Source organism: Pteropus alecto, unplaced genomic scaffold (genome assembly GCF_000325575.1).
Source record: "Pteropus alecto unplaced genomic scaffold, ASM32557v1 scaffold25, whole genome shotgun sequence".
Taxonomy (NCBI): Eukaryota; Metazoa; Chordata; class Mammalia; order Chiroptera; family Pteropodidae; genus Pteropus; species Pteropus alecto.
This window is the reverse complement of record NW_006441955.1, coordinates 14356215-14379894: the sequence shown is the minus strand read 5'-3', so window position 1 is coordinate 14379894 and position 23680 is coordinate 14356215. Positions and strand designations below refer to the sequence as shown.

At 40.5% G+C, this 23680-nt stretch overlaps 1 protein-coding gene across 1 annotated transcript in view; it reads right to left on the bottom strand.

Annotated features, from left to right (window-relative positions):
* CACHD1 (cache domain containing 1) overlaps positions 1 to 23674 on the bottom strand; it is a 198661-nt gene extending 174987 nt beyond the window's left edge. The window contains exon 1 of the mRNA XM_006919278.3: positions 23259 to 23674. Coding sequence (XP_006919340.1) covers positions 23259 to 23504 — 246 coding nt within the window. The 5' untranslated portion in view covers positions 23505 to 23674. The remainder of the gene's footprint in view (positions 1 to 23258) is intronic.
* Between the last annotated feature and the right edge of the window lie 6 nt (positions 23675 to 23680).

Below are 23680 nucleotides of genomic sequence, written 5' to 3'. Positions count from 1 at the left end.
TGTCTAACAAAACTTTAGGGTGTTGTCTGCAAACTGGAGAATTGCTATCCTTTATAAATAAATCCTCTTTGTGACAACTCTTCATGATGTCACTAATACAGCTTGACTTGTTCATAAATAATGTAAAAATTCCCTTCAAATTAACAGAAAGCAGGGAAAGAAGATAGTTGGGACAGATGAGAAAATTTCATGTGTCTTACCAGGCAAAGCCCGAGACACAACAGCACCACTTTACAAACCCCTACCTGGTCTAAAAGAAAGTTATCTAAAGCATTAACTAAGAGGATAAGAAGCCACCATTGTTGAAGGCTTAAAGTGATCTACTTTCACTAGGGCTCAGGGTAGTGGGGCCCTCATTGAAAATGCAAAATCCCCAGCTGGGGGTAAGAAGAAGAGAAAATGTTTAAGATGCTCAGTCCTGGAGTGCCAAGACCAAGAGTCTCCCTCTGCATTCCAACGCACAGCCTCCTCCCCTCCCCACTCCCCAGCCCTCTCTCCCATTATTCAGGAGCAGGTCCTTCCCAACTCTGCCATTCGGTGTCAGGGAGACTTAGGAAGTCCCCCAGAACTACTAAGAGATGGAGAAATACACAAAGGCTCCCTTCTACAAAGCATTCTTTCACAGAGGCAGCCGTGTCTATTAAATGCGTCCCCTGAACGTGCATACACTTTTATAAGGAGATTATGAGGACCACAAGCTCACTCAATTAGCCCCACAAAATGTGTTTAAACCCACTGCAGAGAGAAGAAAAAGGTATGCGTGGCAGGGAGAAGACTTAATACTGGTGGCAGGGGGCCTCCTCGCTCCTTGGTAATTCCCAGGGGAAAAGAAGGTATACATAAAACTGTCCAATAGGGCTGCTGCAATTCCTGGGTGTAGCTAGCTGGCAGCTGCACAATTCCTTTCCTACACTTGCATTCTCATAATGCCAGCTGTGGGCCATAACACATTCAAAGTACTCCTTCCTATATTTCAGTCATAAGAAGACAGGCATAACAATTCCCTGTGCAGTAATATGGGTTTTTCAAACAGCTCCTCAAATCTTTGGAAGTAGGAAGTACAAAATGTAATGAGTAATTTTCTAATAAAACTGGCGATACATTTTCTCAGAATATTTAACAGTATAAGTGAGGTGCCTAACTATATACATTTGAGTTATTAAACCACTCATGGGCCATCATTGGCTTAATGAATGATTAAGCTTTCCACCTCATTATTTCATGATTACTTCCTCCTGGAGAATGAAGTAGTTACACAAAGAACGAGTCTACCTACCCATAGTAATAATGGGATATCCATTTATTTACCTAAATATACGGAAGATAAAATAAGAAATTTTTCACTCAGAAAGTATTTTTGAACTCTGATAGTAAGATATGGAATTATTTTATAATTCACAATGAAATTTTAGAGACAGATCATCTGATATAACAACAGCTCTGTGAAGTATTATTTACTCTCATGTTATAGGTCAAGAAAGAGAGCTATTAAATGAATCCTGGGTCTTTGCTTCCAAATTCATTCATTCATTCGTTCATCTGCTGTTCATCCATCAGTCCGTCTGTCTGTCTGTCCGTCGGTCCATCCATCCATCACTACTGAGGGCCTACTCTTGTCCTGGGCACTGTAAAAGGCATTGAAGATTCGAGGAAAGCAGACTTAATTTTTTCCCTTAAGCAGCTCACAAGGGCAAGTAGAGAGTTCTAAGGGGTCACAAAGGAGTAGTACTCAAACCAAATAGAGATAAGAAAACAGACAACTTTCTAGTATTAGAAACTAGACTTGGTATAGACAACTAATTCAATGGCATAATTAAGTCCTCAAGAACAAACCCAGTGTTCTTTTCACACCACAATGCCTTCCATGACTCACCCGTGTTAAACTAGGTTAACAACAAAAAAATAGACCTGATTGCACTTGTTCCAGGAAATAAATAGCTGCACAGTACATACGGAAAGTCCCTGCAGCAGGGCTGTCTTTTACACTTATGCTAAATCTAAAGATAAGTGAAATAAAGTAAGTGCCAGCATGATGCCCCTGTCCACAAGTAGGTACTCCATAGAAGGTAGCATACTATTCCTGTGTGACAAAGAATTTCAAAATGGGAAGTTACCTCCTATGATGAGCAGGAAAACTCACTCCTGTGAGATGAGCCTGGAGAGATCTGGAGCCGGGATCCTTTTGGTCCAAAGGTACCAGACGAACAAACATGTGTATAAAGGCTTGGAAAGGGACCACGTAGGCCAGAGCTGCTGGTCAAAGGCCTGCTCTAAGGAAATAATAAGAGAACCCAACTCCATGCTATCAGAATAAAGGCTATCTTTCCCCATGTTTCTCAAGTTATAAAAATGCCCTTAATTTCTCAAGTAACAAAGATCTCCAGTGGGCTTTCACTAAGGATAAAACAGCCAGACACACAGGCTGTTTATACTGCAGCTACAGAATATCTTCAACACTCCTCTTTCTCCCAAATGAATATCTCCAAGATAAAAAAAATTTTTTCATTTTTTTATCCCAAACTTTTTGAAAAGTCCCAATCATTTTAAATTCTTGGGGAAATATTTTGAGAGTCCTAGAGTTTCAAACCATCTTTAGTCAAGAAAGAAAACTAAGGAAAGATCTTTTAAGGAAATCAAAGACAGTATATGATTTTAACACAAAAAGAGCTAGTGTCTCACTGTTCATTTTTATTAATAATTTCATAAAATAAGGGGGCAATCTTTGAAGAAAGGTATCTCATTGCCCACTGCTTTGGGTCACTATATAAAGGATCTTGACATTCATGGACTGAACATTTAACATCTGTACCATTTGAAAGCAAACCCTGCCCAGGTCCTAAAGCAGGCTAATAAAGTTGAGTCTTAATTAATATCATAGTCATAGCATACTGGTCTCTATGGACTTAAGACAGGTTTGATTATTTACTTACTTGTTAAAAATTATTTAAGCCAAGTTTTCCTAGATTTCTCTTTTAATTTTTCCATGAAGACCTCATAGGGTTGAAGTTATACTGAAAATAAACAAACAGGAGCTACATTTTGAACATGGAAATGTTATTCTGCACCTATATTCCCAGCACCACGTGCTGACATCCCCTGAGAATATGGCAGAGAGATTTTACATAAATGCTTTCATGTGGTGTTCGCCACAGTCCTTTGAGGTCGCTAGTACTACCCTCCACCCTACCCCCCATTTTACAGATGGAGAAATCAAGGCTCGGAAACCGAGTCACTCAGCCTTTGTACAACGACTTTGTAATTGAAAGACAAAATATTTTTTAAGCTCACTGAACGGAGAAAACCGTGCAGAATGCAGTGCTTTTGCTAACACAAAGTGCATCCCCTCCCCTCAGATGTCTGAAGGGCACACACATCTTCTGAGAGATGGAAACTCATCAGCTTGAGGAGAAAATGCCAGGTTTAAAGTGAGGCTTGTTAGGGAGGGAGCTATCACAGATTATTAATTTAGCCTTCTCTCCCAGAGAGTGTTTGATGTAAATGGCAAGGGTTCAAAGGTCAAAGAGGAAGAAGTATGTGCTTTAATTTCTCCCCCCTAGAGGTGCATGAGTGTTTTCTATTAACAAAAACCCTGTAGCCAACAAATCCTGGGCTTGGATCAAACGGCCCTCCATCTTTTAAGTTATAACATCACAGGGAGGCATTTCCAGAGGAAACCAGCCCCAGTCAGACCTGCAGTACTGGGGAGAAAGCTCTTCTGCCTTTTAGGAATTTGAAAAGCATCTTCCTTTTTGTTGAAATTGCTTAGTGACAGACAAAAATGTCCCCAAATAGTGATCTACAGACAGGGACTAAATTGAAAAAAAACAAAAAACAAAAAAACAAAACAAAACAAAAAAAAAACAGAAGTAAGTAGGGGCTAAAATAGAGCCATTTGTACCTGAAGAACTACTCCCTTTGGCCAAAGCTATTAGTCCACTGGGCTATGTCTGAGTTAGATAATCAATAGCCAATACTTAACCTGTACTACAATATGCAGTACCTAGTAAATGCTCAATAAATAGTAGCTAATAATATAATATTCCTTTTTTCCCTTCCCTTAATCAGGTAGGAGATTCGTCCTACTCATTTCTCATCCCCACACACCCAGGACCCTCACTGCTGCTCCAAACCTATAAGTGACTGGTAGAGCATTAAATTCTGAAGACCTAGCAACATATTCCTTCATAAAGAAAAGGCTAACACTTTGTGAGACCTCTGACATCAGGCACTGTGCCAGATATTTTCACAGTACTTCTCTTGTAATTTCACAACCATAAATGTACCTCCAATTTTTACAGTTAGAAATTTGAGGCTCAGAAGGACAGTGAGAAAGCGTGCATTAAAAATCTGAGGCTTTTGTGAGTTGGCCGGGGAACTGGGTCGGCTTTTATAACCCCTCTGGGTGAATGTTGTTCCAAACAACAGACTTTGAAATGAGTTTTGTAAGCCAGACTGTTGTAAACTGAGGATAGCTAGAATCATTCACATCTCTTGTCACCTTCAGGAAGGCCTTCTGCACTCCTTAAAAATTGCTTTTAGTTTGAAGCAGATCTACAAAGCCTTCAAAAGGTAAGTGTCCCCCTTTCCTGACAGGACAGTCCCAGGAGACGAGAGTAGAGTAAGTCTAACGCAGCTCAGTGAGGAAAAAAAAAAAACTAAAAATCCAAGATAAGGGTTTATAGGAAACACAGAGAGGAGGAGTAAAGCATAATAATTGTTTACAGACCACTTGTGAGTCTTCTAAAAATGCCATAAATAAGAAATGTGGCTTGGGAGAGACTAGTCTGAAGAGTTTATCTCTCAGACAATCCGTCCAGGCCCCATGAAAAGTCTTGGCTATTTCATTTGCATAATATCCCTGAACACATCCCCCTCCCCACAGTTCCCAGCCTGTTTACTAATCTTCCCAGCAGAATGTCTGCTCCAGGAAAGCAGGATTGTATTTTGTTGACTTCTCTATCTTCAGCATCTACAAGAATGCCCAGCTAGCAGCAGACTTTAAATATATGAAATGAAGGATTTATTTCATCATTTACTTAATTTTCCTGATTAAATTGTTTAGATACAAGAATTATTTCTAAAGTTTTAAAGGTGTTATATGGAGATGTGAATGTTTCGAGGAAAAGGGCATTTACAGAATTCTAATGTGATCATCAAACTAAGAATAGTCCAATGTCTATACAATTTTGGTTTTGGTCTTATAACTAAGAACCAGTAAATAAAAATAAAATTCTAATGACATGAAAGATACCTAAAATTACAGAATAAGGCACACTGCTTGGTAGATTATATGCACATTTTAAGTGTTTTCAAAGAATTGATGGAGGAACAATAGCATTTACGGTCACGGGCTTCCCATCTCTTGCTTCAATGTCAGATACTTTGGGAAAAGGCACCATAAACCCCTACTTCAATTTATGAACATGCTAAATGAAACTTCAACAAGAAATTCACTCTGCTACATTCAATGCCTATAACTCTTGAATTAGATCAAATAGAAGACACATTTTTGGAGGGTAAACTAAAACAGGATACTTATCATTCTTCACCTTCTTGATAATATTTTACTGCTATGTCATGAGATGCTCTAAACAATAAATTCTCAATAACTTTGTCCAAAATAGAGGGTAATTATTCTCGTAACTATAAATCCCCCAAAAAACCGTTTCTTAAAATCCAATAAAATGTGTACTTATATTCATTTGAAAATATATTAACCATTATTTAGTTTCAATCACTAAATGAACTAAATGCAGGCTGTAATTAATAATCACATCCCAAAGTAGCAATTCTCTTCATATTTTTTTTCCTAAACATCATCATGGAATAGACACAGTCCATCAAGAAATTAGGGTAGGGCAAATAGACATTGGTCAAAAAACTAAAATTTTCAAAACACAAAGTATAAAGTATCTGCCCCCAGGTGCTTAGAAATAAGATTGTGTCTGAAACACATTGCATCATGAAACAATGATTAAAATGTATCTGTAATAATGTTTATAAAATATACACTCCACCAGCACGGTTAATTCCAAACCATAATCACCCCATATAAAGCTAAAATTATATTCTAATATATAAAGTATTAGAATTGCCTTCTATACTAATTGCTTTAGATTCTTCCACTAATCAAGTAAACAGTCCCAAATTATCGTGCTAACATGACAACATCAAGTACTTCCTATGTTTAACTTTAAATAACTTAAAGATTTACAAATAGTGTGAACTTCATGCACAGTTTGATAACCCTGCCTCCACAAGGGGAGAGGAGTCCAGCATAAAGAAGATACTAGCCGAAAGGATCAAAATCATTCCCATATTCTACTGCTAAAATGATAACAGGGATAACTGTAATGAATCGTAATGAACAGTGTTAGCCCCTGCTGCCCAAATCACTAGATTGTACAGCAGTCATGAAATGGGGTGGAATCAACCTCAAACCCAGCTCTAGGAGTAGGTCCTGACTGGCACAAACTTATGTAAATCCAATCAGGGTGAACCCCAGGTATCCTCCAATGAGTGCAGAAGGGAGATGTCTTCTTCTAAAAAGTGTGATGTGCCCCTGAAAGGCCTGGAATCACTACACTCATTTTATGACAGGCAAAACCAGCTTGAAGATTAGCTAACACCGAGATGGTTACAGAGCCAGGAGAGTAACAGAGGGGGGAAAATGGAGGCAGGGTTATCAAACTGTGCATGAAGTTCACGCTATTTGTAAACCTTTAAGTTATTTAAGCCAATAAATTATCCTTATTCTTTAAGGCTGTTTGAAGAGAGATGGATTGTTACTTACAATTCAAAACATCCAAACAGTCCCAGATGATGATGATGATGAGTCTGTCACATATATACACTGTGATCCTTAACAACCCGCCCAGGGTGAGGCAGGTATTACTTTTCTATTTATAAAGTAAGAAAACTGAGGCTATAAAAAGGAAAAAAGGACTTGTCAAAAGTTACATTGTTGGTAAGCTAAGACCCCAACTGCCTTTGATAATTAATGTCTTGGCACAGAATATCTATAAATATGAAGATTACCAATGTTGTCTCATATTTTCTATACCGAATAGTCTTATTTTTATTTTATTTTATTTTTTTGCATCTTTAGTCTGTTGCAGCTGTCCTACTTTTTTTCAAATCACAACCCTGACCCATTGGGCCTTTGTTGATGTACATCATTAAATACATTTTATCATATTTAAATGAAATCACAAAGGTAAATGTGGCAATACCACCCTATGAAGAATAAATACTTTCATTACTCTCCCTGCCTCCATGTCTGCCTCCCTTCATTCCCCAATCCTCACCACCACCACATACAACTAGGCTAGGGTATCCAACATCCAGAGGTATGTTTCCGAAGTAAAAGTCAACTTCCATCACTCTGGTGCCTAAAATCCTCCAAAGGCTTCCCATTTCAGCCAGAATAAAATCCAAACTTTTGGTCTTCACGGCGATCCTATCACCTCTCCTCCTCCTCCACTCCCACCCTCCTTCAGCACCTCAAACACACCAAGCTCATTCTTCTCTCAGGCCCTGTGTGTCCTACTCCTTCCTGCAGCTCCTTCCTAGGCTGTCTCTTCCGGAGTCATGCCTCAGCTCAGCTCAGCTCAAATAGCAGTGCCCCTACCACCCCCACCGCCCCCAGCCGGGAGGCCTCCTTTGAACACATTATCTCCTTCATAGAACTAAGCAGGGTCCAACGTTATCTTTAACTTTTGCATATTTAATATCTATCTCCCTCTTCTAGAACATAAGCCTCTCAAAGGCAGGGACTCTGTTCTGCTCATCATTGTACTCCCATACCTAGGGCAGTGCTGGGACAAAACAGAGTGAGGTCAGTAGTTATTAACAGGCTGATTGACTGACTAAATAAATCTAAGAAACTACATGGGCCACTTTAACCCAAACTTTTAAATAATGCTTTGCTTTTAGCTGAAAACAAGAACCACAAAATCCAGAACTGTTTTAAAGATTTCTTATCCTGGATTACACTTTTTCTAACTGTGGGTATCATTATTCTTTAAGTAATGAAAGCAAACCTCTTGTGGGGACGATGTCATTTAAAAAAAACTTATAATAGTAGAATGTGGAGAGCCCTCATAAGGAAAAAAATAGATCTGAATTTTAAAAATTTCACCTCTCAGAACTCAACAATAAGTAGGCACATTGAAACTTTTGGGAGTAATGGAAATGTTATAAAACTGAATGGTGGTGATCACTGTACAAAAATTTACAGACTTAATAAAATCAGTAAATTGTTTTTTAAAGTCAACAATAAGGAACCAACCCAATTTAAAAATGGGCAAAGTTTTGACATTTCACCAAAAAATATATACTAATGGCAAATACACACATAAAAAAATTGCTCGGCACTATTATCCATCAGGGATAGAAAACCACAAAGAGATACCACTTTACACATTTTACAATGGCTAGCATTAAAATGACTGACCCAATCAAGTTCTGGTAGGGATGTGGAGCCATTGCTAGTGGGAATGCAAAATGATATAGCCTCTTTGGAAAACAGACTGGCAGTTTCTCACAAAGTTTAACATACACTTAATATATGACATAATAATCCCACCCCTAGAGACTGGAAAACATATGTTCAAAAAGAAAAATTTGTACGTGGATAAACATAAGAATGTTTGTAAGAGATTCAGAACCTCGAAAAAATTCAAATGTTTTTCAATTGGTGAATGAACAAACTGGTATACCTACACAATGGAATTCTATTCAGCAATAAGAAGGAATGAACTATTGATAAACACAATATCAATGAATCTCAAATACATTACACTAAATTTAAAAAATCAGACTCAAAGTGCATACCATAATGCATCCATTTATATGATATTCTAGAAAGGCAAAATTACAAAGATGGAGATGGTTTTTAGGGGTTCCAGGTGAGAGGGTGGGGGAGGACTGACTACAAAGAGAATTTGGAGGGAGTGATGAAACTGTTATGTATATTGGTTGTGGTGATAGTTACATGACTGTGCGTTTATCAAAACTCATGAACTCTACACCAAAAAGAGTACATTTTCACACTCATAACAGCCATCAGTAAGATGGCTATTATTTAAAAAAAAAAAAGTGTTGGCAAGGATGTGGAGAACTTAGAACTCTTGTGCATTGCTGATAACATAAAACCGTGCAGCCACTATGGGACACAGTATGACTGTTCCTCAAAAAATTACACATAAAATTATATGATATAGCAATTCCACTCTGAGTCCAGACCCAAAAGAACTAAAGCAAGAACTCAAATATTTGTTATGTATATTGGTTGTGGTGATAGTTAGTTACATGACTGTGCGTTTATCAAAACTCATGAACTCTACACCAAAAAGAGTACATTTTCACACAAAAGACATCAGTAAGTAAGATGGCTATTATTTAAAAAAAAAAAAGTGTTGGCAAGGATGTGGAGAAATTAGAACTCTTGTGCATTGCTGATAACATAAAACCGTGCAGCCACTATGGAACACAGTATGACTGTTCCTCAAAAAATTACACATAAAATTATATGATATAGCAATTCCACTCTGAGTCCAGACCCAAAAGAACTAAAGCAAGAACTCAAATATTTGTATACCTATGTTCATAGTAGCATTATTTAAAGTAGCCAAATGATAAAAGCGCCCAAGTGTCCGTTGATGGATGAATGGACAAACAAAATATGGTAAATACATACAATGGAATATTATTCAGCTTTAAAAGGGAAGGAAATTGATTCAAGCAATAAACATGCGTGAACCTTAAAGACATGGTAAGTGAAATAAATCAGTTAGTTACAAAAGGACAAATATTCTGCGATTCTATTTAGACGAGGTAAGGCGAGGAGTCAAATTCATAGAGATCGAAAGTAAAGGGTAGTTGCCAGTGGCTGGGGGAAAGGGAAGTGAGGAATTACTGTTTAATTGGTACAGAGTTTCAGTTTGGGAAGATGAAAAAGTTCTGGAGATGGATGGGGTAAAGCCAGCACAACAATGTGAATGTATTTAATGTCACAAAACTGAGTAAAAATGGTTAAAATAGAAAATTATGCTATGTATATATTTACAATTCTTTAAAAATAATAAAAGCTTGATACACTTCATAAGATTTTTGTTCTAAAATTTCAAAGTCACATTAAAAAGTGATCATGGCTATTTGCAAGGTGGTAAGAACAGTATATTTTACTGTATATAAATCTATGAATGAATGAATCAATCCGTGTAATACAATGGGGAGGAAGTATATCTGAATCATTACTACAGGATTTCATTACAGGCACACCTCAGAAATATTGCGGGTTCAGTTCCAGACCACCGCAATAAAACAAATATCACAATAGAGTTGCACAAATTTTTTAGTCTTCCAGTGCATATAAAAGTTATGTTTACACTATACTGTAGTCTAATACATGTGCAATAGCATTATGCCTTAAAAAACAATGTACATACCTTAATTTAAAATACTTATTGCTAAAAAATGCTAACCATCATCAGAGCCTGTTGGAAAAATTGCGCTCATAGACTTGCTCAACCCAGGGTTGCCACAAACCTTCAAATTGTAAAAGATATAATAGCTACAAAGTGCAATAAAGCAAAATACAATAAGCAGGGTTTGTCTGTATTTTGCTCAGAATTGGCTCTAGCCGTTTTATTATTTTGCCAAGAGAAAAAAAATAACATGGGAAGCATGAGTCTTTTTTTAAATTCTAGATATAAAACAGTGAAGGTATATTTCAGTTTTTTCTCCATGATGTACTTTAATGAAGCTGGAGTCTCCCCTCTCTCTCTACTGGAAGAGAAACAAATGGCCTGCCAAAGACGATCCAACTTCCAGACCTCTACAGATCCAGGGTCTCTCACCATGCATCTTTACCCTTCGAATGGGTCTTCATTTGTAAGGGCATGACTAAAAGAGTTAGTGGGAAACAATTTTACTTGCATTGATTAGAAATAAGAATCCAAATTACTCACTTGCATCACTCTTCTGCTGGCATGCTAAAAGTCAGCTCCTGGCTTTCTCTCAGTTCTTCAAGTATGCCAGAGTCCTGCCTCTCAAGACCTCTAAACGAGCTCTTCTCCGTTGGCACATTAGTCCTCCAACCCTCCTTTGATTCTTGGTTTTTCCTTCTGCTAGTCCCCCAACTCCTCTGATTGGCTCCTTTTCCTTCCACTAGCCCCCAACTCCTCCCAATTGGTTCCTCCTCCTTGTTAACCAACTCCTCCCCTGATTGGCTCCTCTTCCTTCTGCAAGCCCCCACCTCCACCTCCGATTGGTTCCTCCTTTTCATTACCTCCTCAGATTTCTTCCCATACCACCCAGTCCAGAGTCAATCACTCCCACTCATCCTTGTCCAACAAAATTTAACTGAGTGAGTCTTAGTGCCAAGCACCATTCCACAAGAAAACTGCATGCACTGAACAATATCAAGCTTACCTGGGGCAGGGATGTGCTTGGAGTGTTGGAGGTACTGTGTGGGGGGAGGGGTGGGTGAGTGTGGGGGGGTGTGTGTATATATGTGCGCACATGGGAATGTGAAGCGTGGACGCTTGGTAAGAGAAAGGGAGGTAACAGATAAGGCCACAAAGATATCGGGGGCCAGATCACATCCAGCTGTGACGGCCACTGTAATTTTACTCCAAGTTAGATGGGAACCTTTAACGAATTTTAAGCAGAGAAGTGACATATCTAACATATTTTTAAAGGCTCTCTCTGGTACTTTAATAGTCCTGGCTCCTTCATAACACTACTAAAAATTTATATTTATTTATGTGATTATCTCTTTAATAACTATTTCCCCTAGTAGGTGGTATATCCCCTAAGAATAGGAATTGTCTCTTTTTTTAACCACAAACCTGGCATATAATATGTGCTCAATAAATAAATTAACCAATGAATTTAACCTGTAGGATAAAGTAGCTCTAAGCACATAATTTGCAAGTACGCACATTTTTGTTTTTATATTCCTAAATGTCCTCAATATACGGACCCCCGACTTTCTCTAACATGAAGAAATTAAACGACGGAAGCACCTAATAGGGTCCTAATGTGCTTGATACCCTGCTAGACACTTTCATCTGAAACACTGACAAATCTTTAGTAACAAGTAAAGACTCAAGACATTTCACTCCAAGTCTAGCATAAATAATGAAATTAACACAGGAGACATAGTAGTAAAAGTTAAACTGGAATAGAAACTACTAGAAAGTCTACTGTTTGAAGATGGGCATACAATTTCCCCAGTCCAGACATTTTGAGCCCTCACCACATACCAGTGACAGTGCTAACAAAACCATGATTATACAGATGAATAAATCTGGGCTCTTTCTTGTGGGAGCTCATGCTCTAATAACTCTCATTTATATAAAGCTTTACTGTTTGCAACTCTTGTCCACATTATCTGAATGTACACATATACGCAAATGAAAATTTCCAGGCCTCCTTGATGGTCACCTGAATTTACATTATCTCCAGGATCTCAACCCATAACAAATGAGATTGGTTTACAATCAGCACAGAGTCTAGTCCCCTCCAAGGTTACCAAGGGGCAAATATCCCCATTTCTCTCAGAGTCAGTGAAATCAACTCTAGATCCAATAGCCAAGATTGTCAAAAACCTCAATTCTCCTGGTTTTCTCCAAAACTGCCCAGGGCAGCAACAACCTAGTGAGTTTCCCAGGGAGGGAGCAGATCAAGCAGCAAAGAACAAAAAACTGGCTCTCCTGCATTGGTCAAGGGTAGCTGTCATTCAGAGAGGCCACTATCCAAGCAGAATACAGCACCCAAACCACTTCAGCACTTCCTGTCTCTGAGCTGCCAAGAGAAGCACTGGCTTTGGAGAAAGCCAATCAATAAACATGGAAGAAATTGGGACAAGAGAGTTCAGTATCTTGGCAGGGGCACAGGGAGCAATCAGGTGGACAAAAAAATCCCATGAAGTTTCATCTGAGTTAGAAAATGACTGAGGATGGACAAGAAACCCAACAGGTCTTTCTACACCTCTCATTTTCCGGAGATGAGTGTGATGATCACAGAAGAGCTTTTAGAAAATTTAAATAAACACACATATTCCACCAATAAGGCCATAAAAATATCCTTAAACCATTTATAAATATTGTATCAGGGAGGTGATACACTTCAAAATTTCTTCAAATATCTTTTCATGGTTATACATAGCACAATAATTGTCAAGGCTTTATGGCTTCCCTGTGATTTTTTTTTCTATATAGAATTCGCACTTTATTTTCCAGTGACATGAAAATATGAAGACTATTTTAAGCTGGCTATTATTTATTTTATACACGGAATCAGAGCAGACTGATGAATCTGTACTTCAGAGTGTTTATGAATCATTAATTTCTAGCCATTCCTCCTTTAAATTAAGATTTTTTTTAAAAAAAAGAAACTTGCCTATCATCTACTAGACTTAGTTTGTCTTGTTCCCTTAACATTCGCCTTATCAGCTCTGCCACAGCTGAAGTGATTCCAAATTGCTTTATGACACACTTGGATTTTCTCCTGCTAATAATTCCTCCTTCCTGTCCATGACTGGCAGGCTTCTTCAACACTGCAGTAATGTGGGACAGCTAATTATCTACCAATCCACCTTGCTATTCCACACTTGGCAACTTTTATCTGCACAGGACAGCTGCACTCTCCTCGTTTGAAGTAAAATGTCAGTCTCTGCTAATGCAACAAGACTTACATCACTAATGATGTCTCCACACTTTGAAGAAACAACTCAAAGCCTAATTAAAAATTCAGATTCATTCTCACTAGCGTGTGGATTTTCACTGCCCTTCCACCAAGGCCTCGGAGTAGCTTTTAAAATACTCCATGCAAAAATAAAATTTAAGAAAATATCCAAGGGGAATGAAGAAAAAAGTGCAGCAGTCTTGGTTCTTTGACAGAGTCTTTAAAATAACTGTTATAGTTCGAACAGAACCGAGATGTTATCACATGTAATAGATAAGAATTTACTCTACTGGCATCTACCCTACGATCGTAATAAAGCACATTATTTCCAAGGAACTGTGGACCATAAGCTACTTTTCAGTTGATCCATTCCGGTATTGAGAAACTTTTCTAAATGTAACTAACTCAGAAATCATTTGACTATATAAATCTGAAAAACAAGAAATTTCTTTTGAAATCAGGGCAAAGAGGGCAAGGTAAAGAGGCATTTGCATGACATCATGACATCTTGTTTCATTATCAAACCAAACAACTCCTTTAAAGTAATACTGCTACTGCAATTTTCACACACACAAATAGAGGGTAAAGGAGGAAAGGGAAGAAATGAGAAAGAACTTCAAATTTCTAATGTCTATGAATGGCTGCAGAGAGATGCAGGTCCTGAAATTCAATTCTAAAACAGAACTTTGCCTGAAAATTATAGGTGGAATCTCTTTCTGTAGCTTTTACACAAACAAACATCAAAAAAACAAAGCTGTTCCTCCCCTCAAGTTTTATTTTCTTCTTATTCTTTATCTTTTTAATAAAAAGTTAATTTTAGTGGTTGGTGCAGATTCACAATTATAAATAGCTATTGATCATTTAATTTTAGCTCTTTCAAAAAATATCTAAAACACTGTAGTAAGTCTAAGATTTTATTTCTTCAGTGGCTCACTGACTTCTAGGTATTTAAATAACTTTTTAAAAAGCCAGTCAGCTGTCAAATTAGACTATCAGCTTTAAGTTCTCAGCCATAAAGTAAGCCAAACACTTTTTTCCCCCAAAAGAGGAATGAATGTAAAGGTTCTTAAGTAATGTCGCTTTCCATTGCAAAGCGACCTTCTCTTGGAAAAATGGCGCTCCCACAGGATACCACAGTATTGTGAAAAGGGTCAAAAAGCCAAGAGCCCTAAGACCAAGATGAGTTCTAAGCCTATCACTTACTACTGGTATGATCTCCAGAGAGTCACTTCCCCACAGCGTCTGTTTCTCATCTGTAAAAGGAGGGATTTAGATCTGACTTTCTCTCTGGTCCTTCCCAGATTTCATGGCACCCAGTGATCTGTGTATCTGAGAGGTCAGGGAGAAAAGGCATGCCAAGGGCAGACCTGCTGAGCCTGGATTTGTACAACCCATCAGGGCGGACCACAAGACCACAGTGGGAAGCCAGCCAGCCTGTCTGTGAGCCAGAAGCAGGGAGACCACAAAGCAGGCCCTACCCAGAACTGAACTTGGGAAGCAGAGCCTAGATATGGAGCAGGCCCTGGCAGCTGATGGCTGCAAATGGAGTCTAAATCCTAAGTCACTTCAGCTGAGTTTTATAGGTACCATGCTTTCTCCAGATCCCTAGTTCCTCAATCCCAGAGCACATCTCCTCTAAATATAAGGGAACCAGGCAGAGGCAGCAGCTAGTTCTCAACTCAAACACTGGTGAGCTACTGCCAGTTATGTTGAAAAAAAGGGGAGAATCTATTTAAGATGCATGCAAAGAGAGAAATCGGGTACTGGCCACATTGTTTGAGTCCTAATCTAGCCCTGCCCAAAGATCTATCACAACCTGTTCAATCACATAAGGCAGTAGGTTCCTTTCTTGTTCAAGCCGGTATCAATTGGTTGTTCTGTAACCTGCCATATAAGAAGTCTCAAACATGAAGTATCCACAGATCTCACAACTTGACCTCAGTCTACTTCTGACCTTGTCCTTCTAGCTTTCTAAACTCCAAACCTTAATGCCATCTTTCCATTCCTCAAAGGTGCCATTACAAAGGAGTCTTCCAGAATGCCACTCTTGGACAAACCACCTCTTATTCATTCCACTTTTTCCAGAGGATCAATCCCTTTCCACTTCCCCTAGAAAGGTTAACAACCCTGACATACTTTCTCCAAGCATTTGGAACCTCCTCTCTCATAACATTCATTGCATCAGAAATTAACTGATATGGATATCTCAGACCTAACGTAGTGCCAGGCACCAAATAAACGTTCAACAACTATTTATTTTAGTAACTATGATGACAGGGAGCTCATCTCCCAAAGAAATCCAACTTAGAACTCTTCTATCAGAAAGTTTTCCTTTCTATTACACAGAAACTTGCTTCCCCATAACCTTTACATACAAACACCAATTTCATCTCCTGGAACACACTGAATAATTCTAATCGAGACACTGCAAATTGGTGGCCTCTGGCCTGATCCAGCCTGCAAACATGTTTGGTTTGGCCCACATGGTGGTTTTTTTTGTTTTGTTTTAGTTTTTTGTAAATTAGTTGCCAACATTTTAAGGATGAGGAGATTTCATCTAAAAGCCAGAAAAAGAGTCATGTAGCAACACTAGATCCACATATTTTAAGGATGAGGAGATTTCATCTAAAAGCCAGATATCCAGCTTCTCTTGAAAAAGAGTCATGTAGCAACACTAGATCCACACTGCTACTGGGCAACAATTGCAGCTGAGTGGCACCTGCCTCCCTTCAGCCCTGACACGTGCCCTTCATTTACAACAGCAAACACCATTCCCTACTGATCTACAGCTGGCCCACCTCACTCATTTTTGTCTAACTGACCTCTGTAAACATTAGATTCAGCAACTCTGGGTATAATCTAGATTCCATATTTTAGTATTTCTTGCTATGCTGTTTTGACCTATACAAATTGGTTTAGCCTCCCTGATAAGGGACATGAGCTCTCGGAGGAAAAGCTCTGGATGTGGATGCCCTGGATGCTTCTCCTGCCCTCTTCCAGCCTCCAGTTCTGCAAATTGACGCACCCAGGCTGATCTGCTAACAGTGATTATTAGACAAATATGTATATAGTCCAGCTTTTCCTCTTCAACCCTTCCCTCTTTCCCACTTAAACATGATCTTGCCTTGTCCCTTTTTCACTCCTTCCTCCTCTGGGAAGGGGAGAGAAGAGGAGTAGGGAGAGGACATGGCCTATGTTGTGTGGAACCTCTCACCCTTGTGGGAGAAAGCCAGGCATGAATATGAGAGCCAGATGACATGTATAAGGGGGAAAAAAAAGGGTCTCAGAAAAGCTTCCCAAAAGAAGCTTGACATTGCATCTGGAAAACTGGGAAGGTTGCTAGGCAAAGATACTAGTATTTGTAAAGGGCTGGGGGACACAGCAATGGCATGTCATCATAAAAAATTTAAAGTGTATACCCTCTAAAATATTTGTATTTATTTGTGATAGCAAATGCTATAGATCAGTGTACCATATATTATGTATATTATAAAACATTTTTAAAATACAGAAATTAAATAAGGATGCAATAAAAAAATGTTATGAAGTTGTGTATATCTGGAATTTGCTTCAAAATAATCAAGGGAAGAGGAAGAGCAGGTAGAGGCAGAGATGAAACCAGCCTGTTAATAACTATTTAAGTTGGCTAACAGATCCACGGGCATTTTTCTGCTCTTCTTTACTTCTGTATATATTTTTTTCAAATCTTTGTGCTAAAAAAAAAATTTTAAGCAAATAAGTAACTATGAATAGAAGGTCTAATATTTTCTTCATAAATCCTGAAGGATGATTTTGTACCACATCCCTGAGGTCTGTTTGATAACCCCTGAAACAGAGAACTGCTCACATTGAAATCTACAGGTTATGAAGATGAGATTTCAGTTTCATTCAGGCTTGGGAGCTACATATTTGTTGTTTTCCAGTTCTGTGCTCTGACTCTAAACAGATTGTCCCATATTTATTTGTTTACTGACTTCCTATATTAGACTTCATGTTAGACATTTATCTTTTAAAAGATATTTCCCTCCATTAGCCAAATGAAGCATGAAGACACGAAAGTTCAGAGCAATTTAAAATTGTGCTGGAAGTTATGTGGTTAATAACTAGCCAAGTCAAAACTGTTGTCTCTGAATGTCAACTGTAATTAAAAAATTAAATTTTTTAAGCCTTTGTTCTCAATTGTCCCTTCATATTTTGAATTTCAACACATTTTTACGCAAAGTTCAAAGATACCCAAAATAAATCCCACTGCACATAATACCAAAATTCCAGAGTTCTGCAAGGTTCCTGTCTGCTCATCCACTTAAGCTCAAGGAAGGAACTCCTCAAGCAGCAACCAGAAATAGCACCAAGTTATAAAGTGTGAAACCATCTCCTTCCCCTCCCCCGTCACCCTCCAGACTCAACTATGGTTGGCAGGAAAAACATAAGCACAGGAGAGGATGCTAGCTAAGACAGGTATTAGCGGACAGGAAGTAAAGGAAGTCTTAAGCACAAAAGGGACAGTCCATCCGAAGTCATTCGACATGCTTTTCCTTGGGCTCATTCTTACCAAATTCAGCTCAGAGTCACCCATCAATGGTCAGTTTTCTTCTACAGCAAATATTCAATTTCAAAAGAGAGCAAGGCAGCAGGTTTTGCACTAGGGCTTATTTTGTACACAAGGCATAGAATCAAATCACATTATTTGCAAATACAGGTGATTTCCTCCCGTCCCCCAAAACACTCTCTATTGCCTAAGTACACATTCAAAACATCTAAAACATACCATCCCTCGTATGATGGACACAATTTACAGGAAAATATGAATACTACCTAAACATAACTGCATATCAGCATGCAGCTATAGGAGAGCCACCAAAATGTTTATGTCTGTTAACCACAAAAGCTTCCAGGGGTGATGGCCAAAGAAACGAGGTAAGACATGGGCCATGTGAAGAGGTACAAGTCACAGCCACCTCCTATTGATGCACTTAAGATATAACCGACTACCTTGTCCAGTGCTACCAAAGAATTATTAATGACTGATGAACTAACTGATTTGGTTACCATTCATGCTTGAGGCTGCTGCTGCTTTCAAGATTGGCCTGCGTGTGTGGACGGTTAACTGAAAAGGCTGAGGGAGGAGCAGCCACCATCCATGACCTCGCCAGATGGGATTGGACAGGCCTCCTCTGTACTCCCATAATGCACTGTGCCTCTTTCTACTAAGGTACTAACCCACAGCATTCTAACACCTCTGACTCTCACTAATCTCCTGTATCTAACATCTCTTTTTGTATCTGTCTCCATAATCAGCTGAGAGGTTAAGGGGACACACCAAGCCTTATTTATCTCATATCCCCAGCTTAGCCTAACCCAAGGCCCATCACAGAGCAGAAGCACCACCTCCCCGCCCCCAAGTTTGTTGAGCATTTGTCACAAAAATAAATAATAAATTTATACAATGCTGTTCTACTGCATACAAAGGCCTCCCCTTTCACTTTCAGTGCAGCTATTACAATATTACAACGTTGCTCTCTATTTTCAGCCAACACCTCACCTTAGTTGAGCTCTCTGGTTCCTGAAATCGCATCTGTCCTGGCTGCTGCTCTTTCTTCAATTTGAGTTGAAGCTCTAGTTTGTGCTTCTGGTATTTCTTCTGCACCTACTAGAAGGACCCCCGCCCGCACTCCACTTCCAGGCTGCATACAGCAGCTGTCTGACCAACCTGCTAGTGTGTCTGCCAAGTTCACAGGGACTATGCCCAGACCGGCAGAGCTGTGTTAGAGCTAACATCAAGGCGGGCACACTGGCCGTGTGCCAGGTTCTTGCTGTTAGGAAGCCTGTATTGTCATATAATGTTAAATGGGCCTTATAAGTGCCTGGTGAAATGGCTCCCAGAGCCAGATATGCCTTCTAACAAGCAGGCATTGTTACTTAACTGTTTTACCTGTGCAATCTTACCCCCTCCGTCAGACTGTAAATGTGAGGGGGCTGTGCTAAAAATGCCTCCTTGTAAATCCCTAAACACCTAGCATAGCGCTCTGTGCACAGTAAGTTTTCAATACTTCTCCATTTAAGAACAACCACATCCATCAACATTTCCCAACCCCAGCCTCACATTAACAGGTGCCTTCACATTCACTCTTTTCATTAGGTCCACAAAACAAATCTCTGGGAAGAATCATTCCCAAATTTGCCAATGAGGATCATCCAACTTTTAAATGGCAAAGCTGGAACCCAGTATAGAGTTCCTTCCACTCCATGATGCTGCTGGATAAAAACTTGTTGCATGAGTGAATAAGAAGCAAGTCTCCTTGGACACAGCCAGTCTCTGCTTCCCAGATTACAACGTAGATGGCTCTACTCCACAAGACCCCTGAGGAGACAATGATTAGGTTTTTGACTTTGACCCATGATGTATGATGTCTGCTGCCAGGGGGCAGTTTTCAGTGGCAGCTTCCCAGGGCACTAGCAAAATTAATTGGCGCAAATAACTAAAAATTTTTAAATTTTCGTCATTACTAAAAAGGAACAAGAGCAACAACAACGAGGGTAGACAGTCTCTACAAGAAAATCTTTTCAAGAAAATCTTAAAGACGGACTGTTTCTCAAACTGTCTCCTCTATCAGCAGGCACAAAACTATGTCGTGGGAAACTACAGTGCTGAAAGAAGGCCTGGTTTTTGTTTTTGTAAAATTACCCTTCGCAACCTCTGGTGAGCAGTACTGCTGCCATTTCAAATGCTGCAACAGGCCTCGTTTCAGGACTACTTTGCAATTTTCCAAAATTAAAAATTGTCTTTAGAGAATTTTAGGCACAGCAGAAGCAATTTAAAGGTCTGAAAATAGGCTTTTAAAATATATACTGACTTACAGAAAGTTTCTCATTAAATAAGATGCTATCCTGAAAGGTCTGCATTGAGCTGGAAATGCCAAGGTCAAATGAAAGGAATCAATCCCTTAATCAAGGGAGGACATTCTTTTCCTGCAGATAAAAGCTCTCCCCAGTCTCCTCATATGGAAGCCTGACCCACTCACCTTAATGCCCACATGAGGCTTCCTACCTCTGAAAAACAGATTAGCTCTACTGCTATAAAATCCAACATTCCACAAGGGAGGACTATATAATCTGCACTTTAGGTAATTTACCCCGCATAATTTCGGTCCTACTGAATAAATCCCAAAGGTTTACAGAGGAAAATGTGAGGCTCAAAATCTTTGTTCTAAGGGTCAAAAATCTAACCTGTCTTAGATTTTATTTTACAAGTATCCCCCACCCCGCAGAAAAAAAGCTGGAAGCCTAACAAAATTAAAAAGAGACTCTTTCTCCAATCTTTCCAGACGGAGGCAAGTGGCAGATCATGTACAGCTCAAGAAGAGGAATTTAAATACAGTATGTGCTTCTCCTTTCAAAAAAGGAGAGAAGCCACTTCACATTTTGCCAGACAAAACCCTGTCCCCAGGGAGCCAGTTTCCACAGTGAGGTTGCAAAGGTGTTAGAAAGAGGCCAGTTGGGAGGAGATAAAGGGCCATTTGGGCACAAACCCCCCACCGATCAGAGCTTTTTTCCTAAAGTGTCTCCTTTTCAACAGGGAAGCCTTTTAAAACTACATTTGCTTTGGATCCCTACCTGAATGACAATGTGTTGGGATCCGATTTCACCTTTTGTCAAGGATCGGGTGAGAAACAGTAAAACTGCTGTCAGCATCTTAGAGAAAGCAAGCCCTTAGCTTACATGGGGGGAAATCCCTAAGATCCCTTGTCCAGCCCTAGTGATAGGGTGAAGATGACAAATGCCTACTAATCATACAAATGCAGTTGAAAACAGAAACATGTTAAATTTCCTTTATTAAAAGAGGTGTCTCTATGCAAAAACACAACTGTTTGTGCTCTGAATTGAAACGTTCACCACTGAAAAACAAATCCTAGGTTTTTCTTAACATTTTAGTTTCATTTCCTCTAAAAGTCACTTCACTCCTAAGTACTCTGTCAGCAATCAGAAAATACATATGGAAAAAATTGTAACTGAATTTAAACCTGAAAGATCTGCATAGAAAAGGACAGTTAAATGAGGTAACTTAAAAGCTTGTCTATTATTATGCAAATGAAGGCTCCGACTCTAGCACTTCAGGGCCCGGTGTCTGCAAATAAATACTGTACAGAATTATCTTTGGAGCAAACCATGCACCTTCAACCTCACCTCGCCAATAAAAAAAAAAAAGTCTCAATTATCTTTCACTACAGTAGAAAAGGTCTGCGGAACTTGCTAAAGCAAGGAAAACTGTATCATCCTGGGAGGAGACTGGGGAGGTCGTAGAGAGGGAGGTTAAAAAAAAAATGTCAGAAACCTGAATACCACCAAAGTGACTCAAAACGCCTCTCATTCGCAGTGGTAGGTGGAAGGGTGGTCACAGTAAAATCGAATTCAGAAACCTATTCCAAGAACATATTCTTGGAAACTTCGCTCTTTCGAAGACCACGTTCTTCACCCTTATTGTTTTTAGGATGCATAAGAGAATAAGGTTGCTTTCCAGAAGAATGTCAGAGCAAAGGTTTCAGACTTGTAATGTTACCTCAACCTCTCCTACCCGAAGGGGCCTTTCTGGCCAAGTCGGTTAAAATAACGGCGGGATAGAATCTCCAGGTGGTTGCTGTTTAGCAATTTTTACTACTGTTGGTTATTAGCAGCATCTTCAGGATTCTTTATAAGCCGCCCTCAATCTTTCTGAAGCCCCCTTCCTCTATTGAGGAGGACTCACACCGTAAACAATCTAAGGAAATGGGAAGCCCTTTTCCTCCCCTCCAAAAGGCATATACAAAACAAACCAAAATCGCACAGCGGACATTGTGCAGCCAACAATGGCAACAGCAGAAAGCAACAACAAAAAATCTCCCACACAGGACAAGAGTCGGGAATCTACGAGGAATCTACCACGCCAGCCCCTCCCCCAAAACACCCGCGCAGGGAGAGAGCGCGCGGAGTCAGCACCCCCGGCGGCTCTCCGCCGGGACCCAGGTGGCCCAGGAGCAGCTGCGCACACTCTGGTGCCTACCCTCGCGGCGCCCATCGATGAGCCTCGGCCGGAGGGTCACGAGGAGGTGGTCAGGGGAATAGGATGGGGGCCTCGGAAAATCGCACCAGCCCGGCGGGGCCGTCTGCATCCGGATGGGTACACAAAGAGGGAAGGGAAGTTTGCAGTGGTGGCGGGGTAAAAAACAGGACGGCGGTGACAATTCGTGCAAATTAGAGAAGGAGTTTCGAGGGAAAAGGAGAATCCTTGCCGAGATAAAGGAGCTGTGCGGGGGGAAGGGGAGAATGGGCTCCGTGCAAAGGGCAGCGGCTTCTGCAGGAGAAACGGAGGGTTACCTGAGTGCAGGGAAGAGTTGGTGTGTTAAGTTGGGAGGGGATCGGGGGTCCTGTACAGAGAACAGAGGGATCCGGCGGAAAAAGGCGGGGGGTGGGGTATGTGCATGCCAGGAAGGTTGGTGCACGGTCAAGGGGACCTGTACTGGGGACCCAGTTCTGCGCAGAGAGGCAAGATGCCTAGCAAGTTCGAAGGCTTAACGGGGACCCCATACCTGCATGGTGACGACACCCAGCTCCTCGGCCGCTAGCCTCCGCATCTGGCTCGCCAGCACTTGCGCCTCATCCAGGATGGAGAAGTCGGCGTCGGCCGCGGCACCCAGGAGCCAGCACGCGACGAGGCAGAACAGCCAGAGGGACGGCCGCAGCGCTCCGGCCCCAGGCCGGCCCGGCGAGCCCGGGCAGCAGCGGGCCAGGGCGGCCACCCCCGCCGTCTCCTCTTCCTCCGGCTCGCGGGCCATGCTGCCTCCCCCCACTCCCCGCCAACCGGCTCCAGGCGCCGGGAAGAGGGGAGGGAGCAACGGGAGGTGCGCCCAGGGCCCGCTCGGCGCACCCCGCAAAACTTTCTTCCCCTTGTGCAGGCGCCTCTCCGCGCCGCGGCGGCTTCCAAACTTAGGGGGCGCCCGGCTACAGCGCG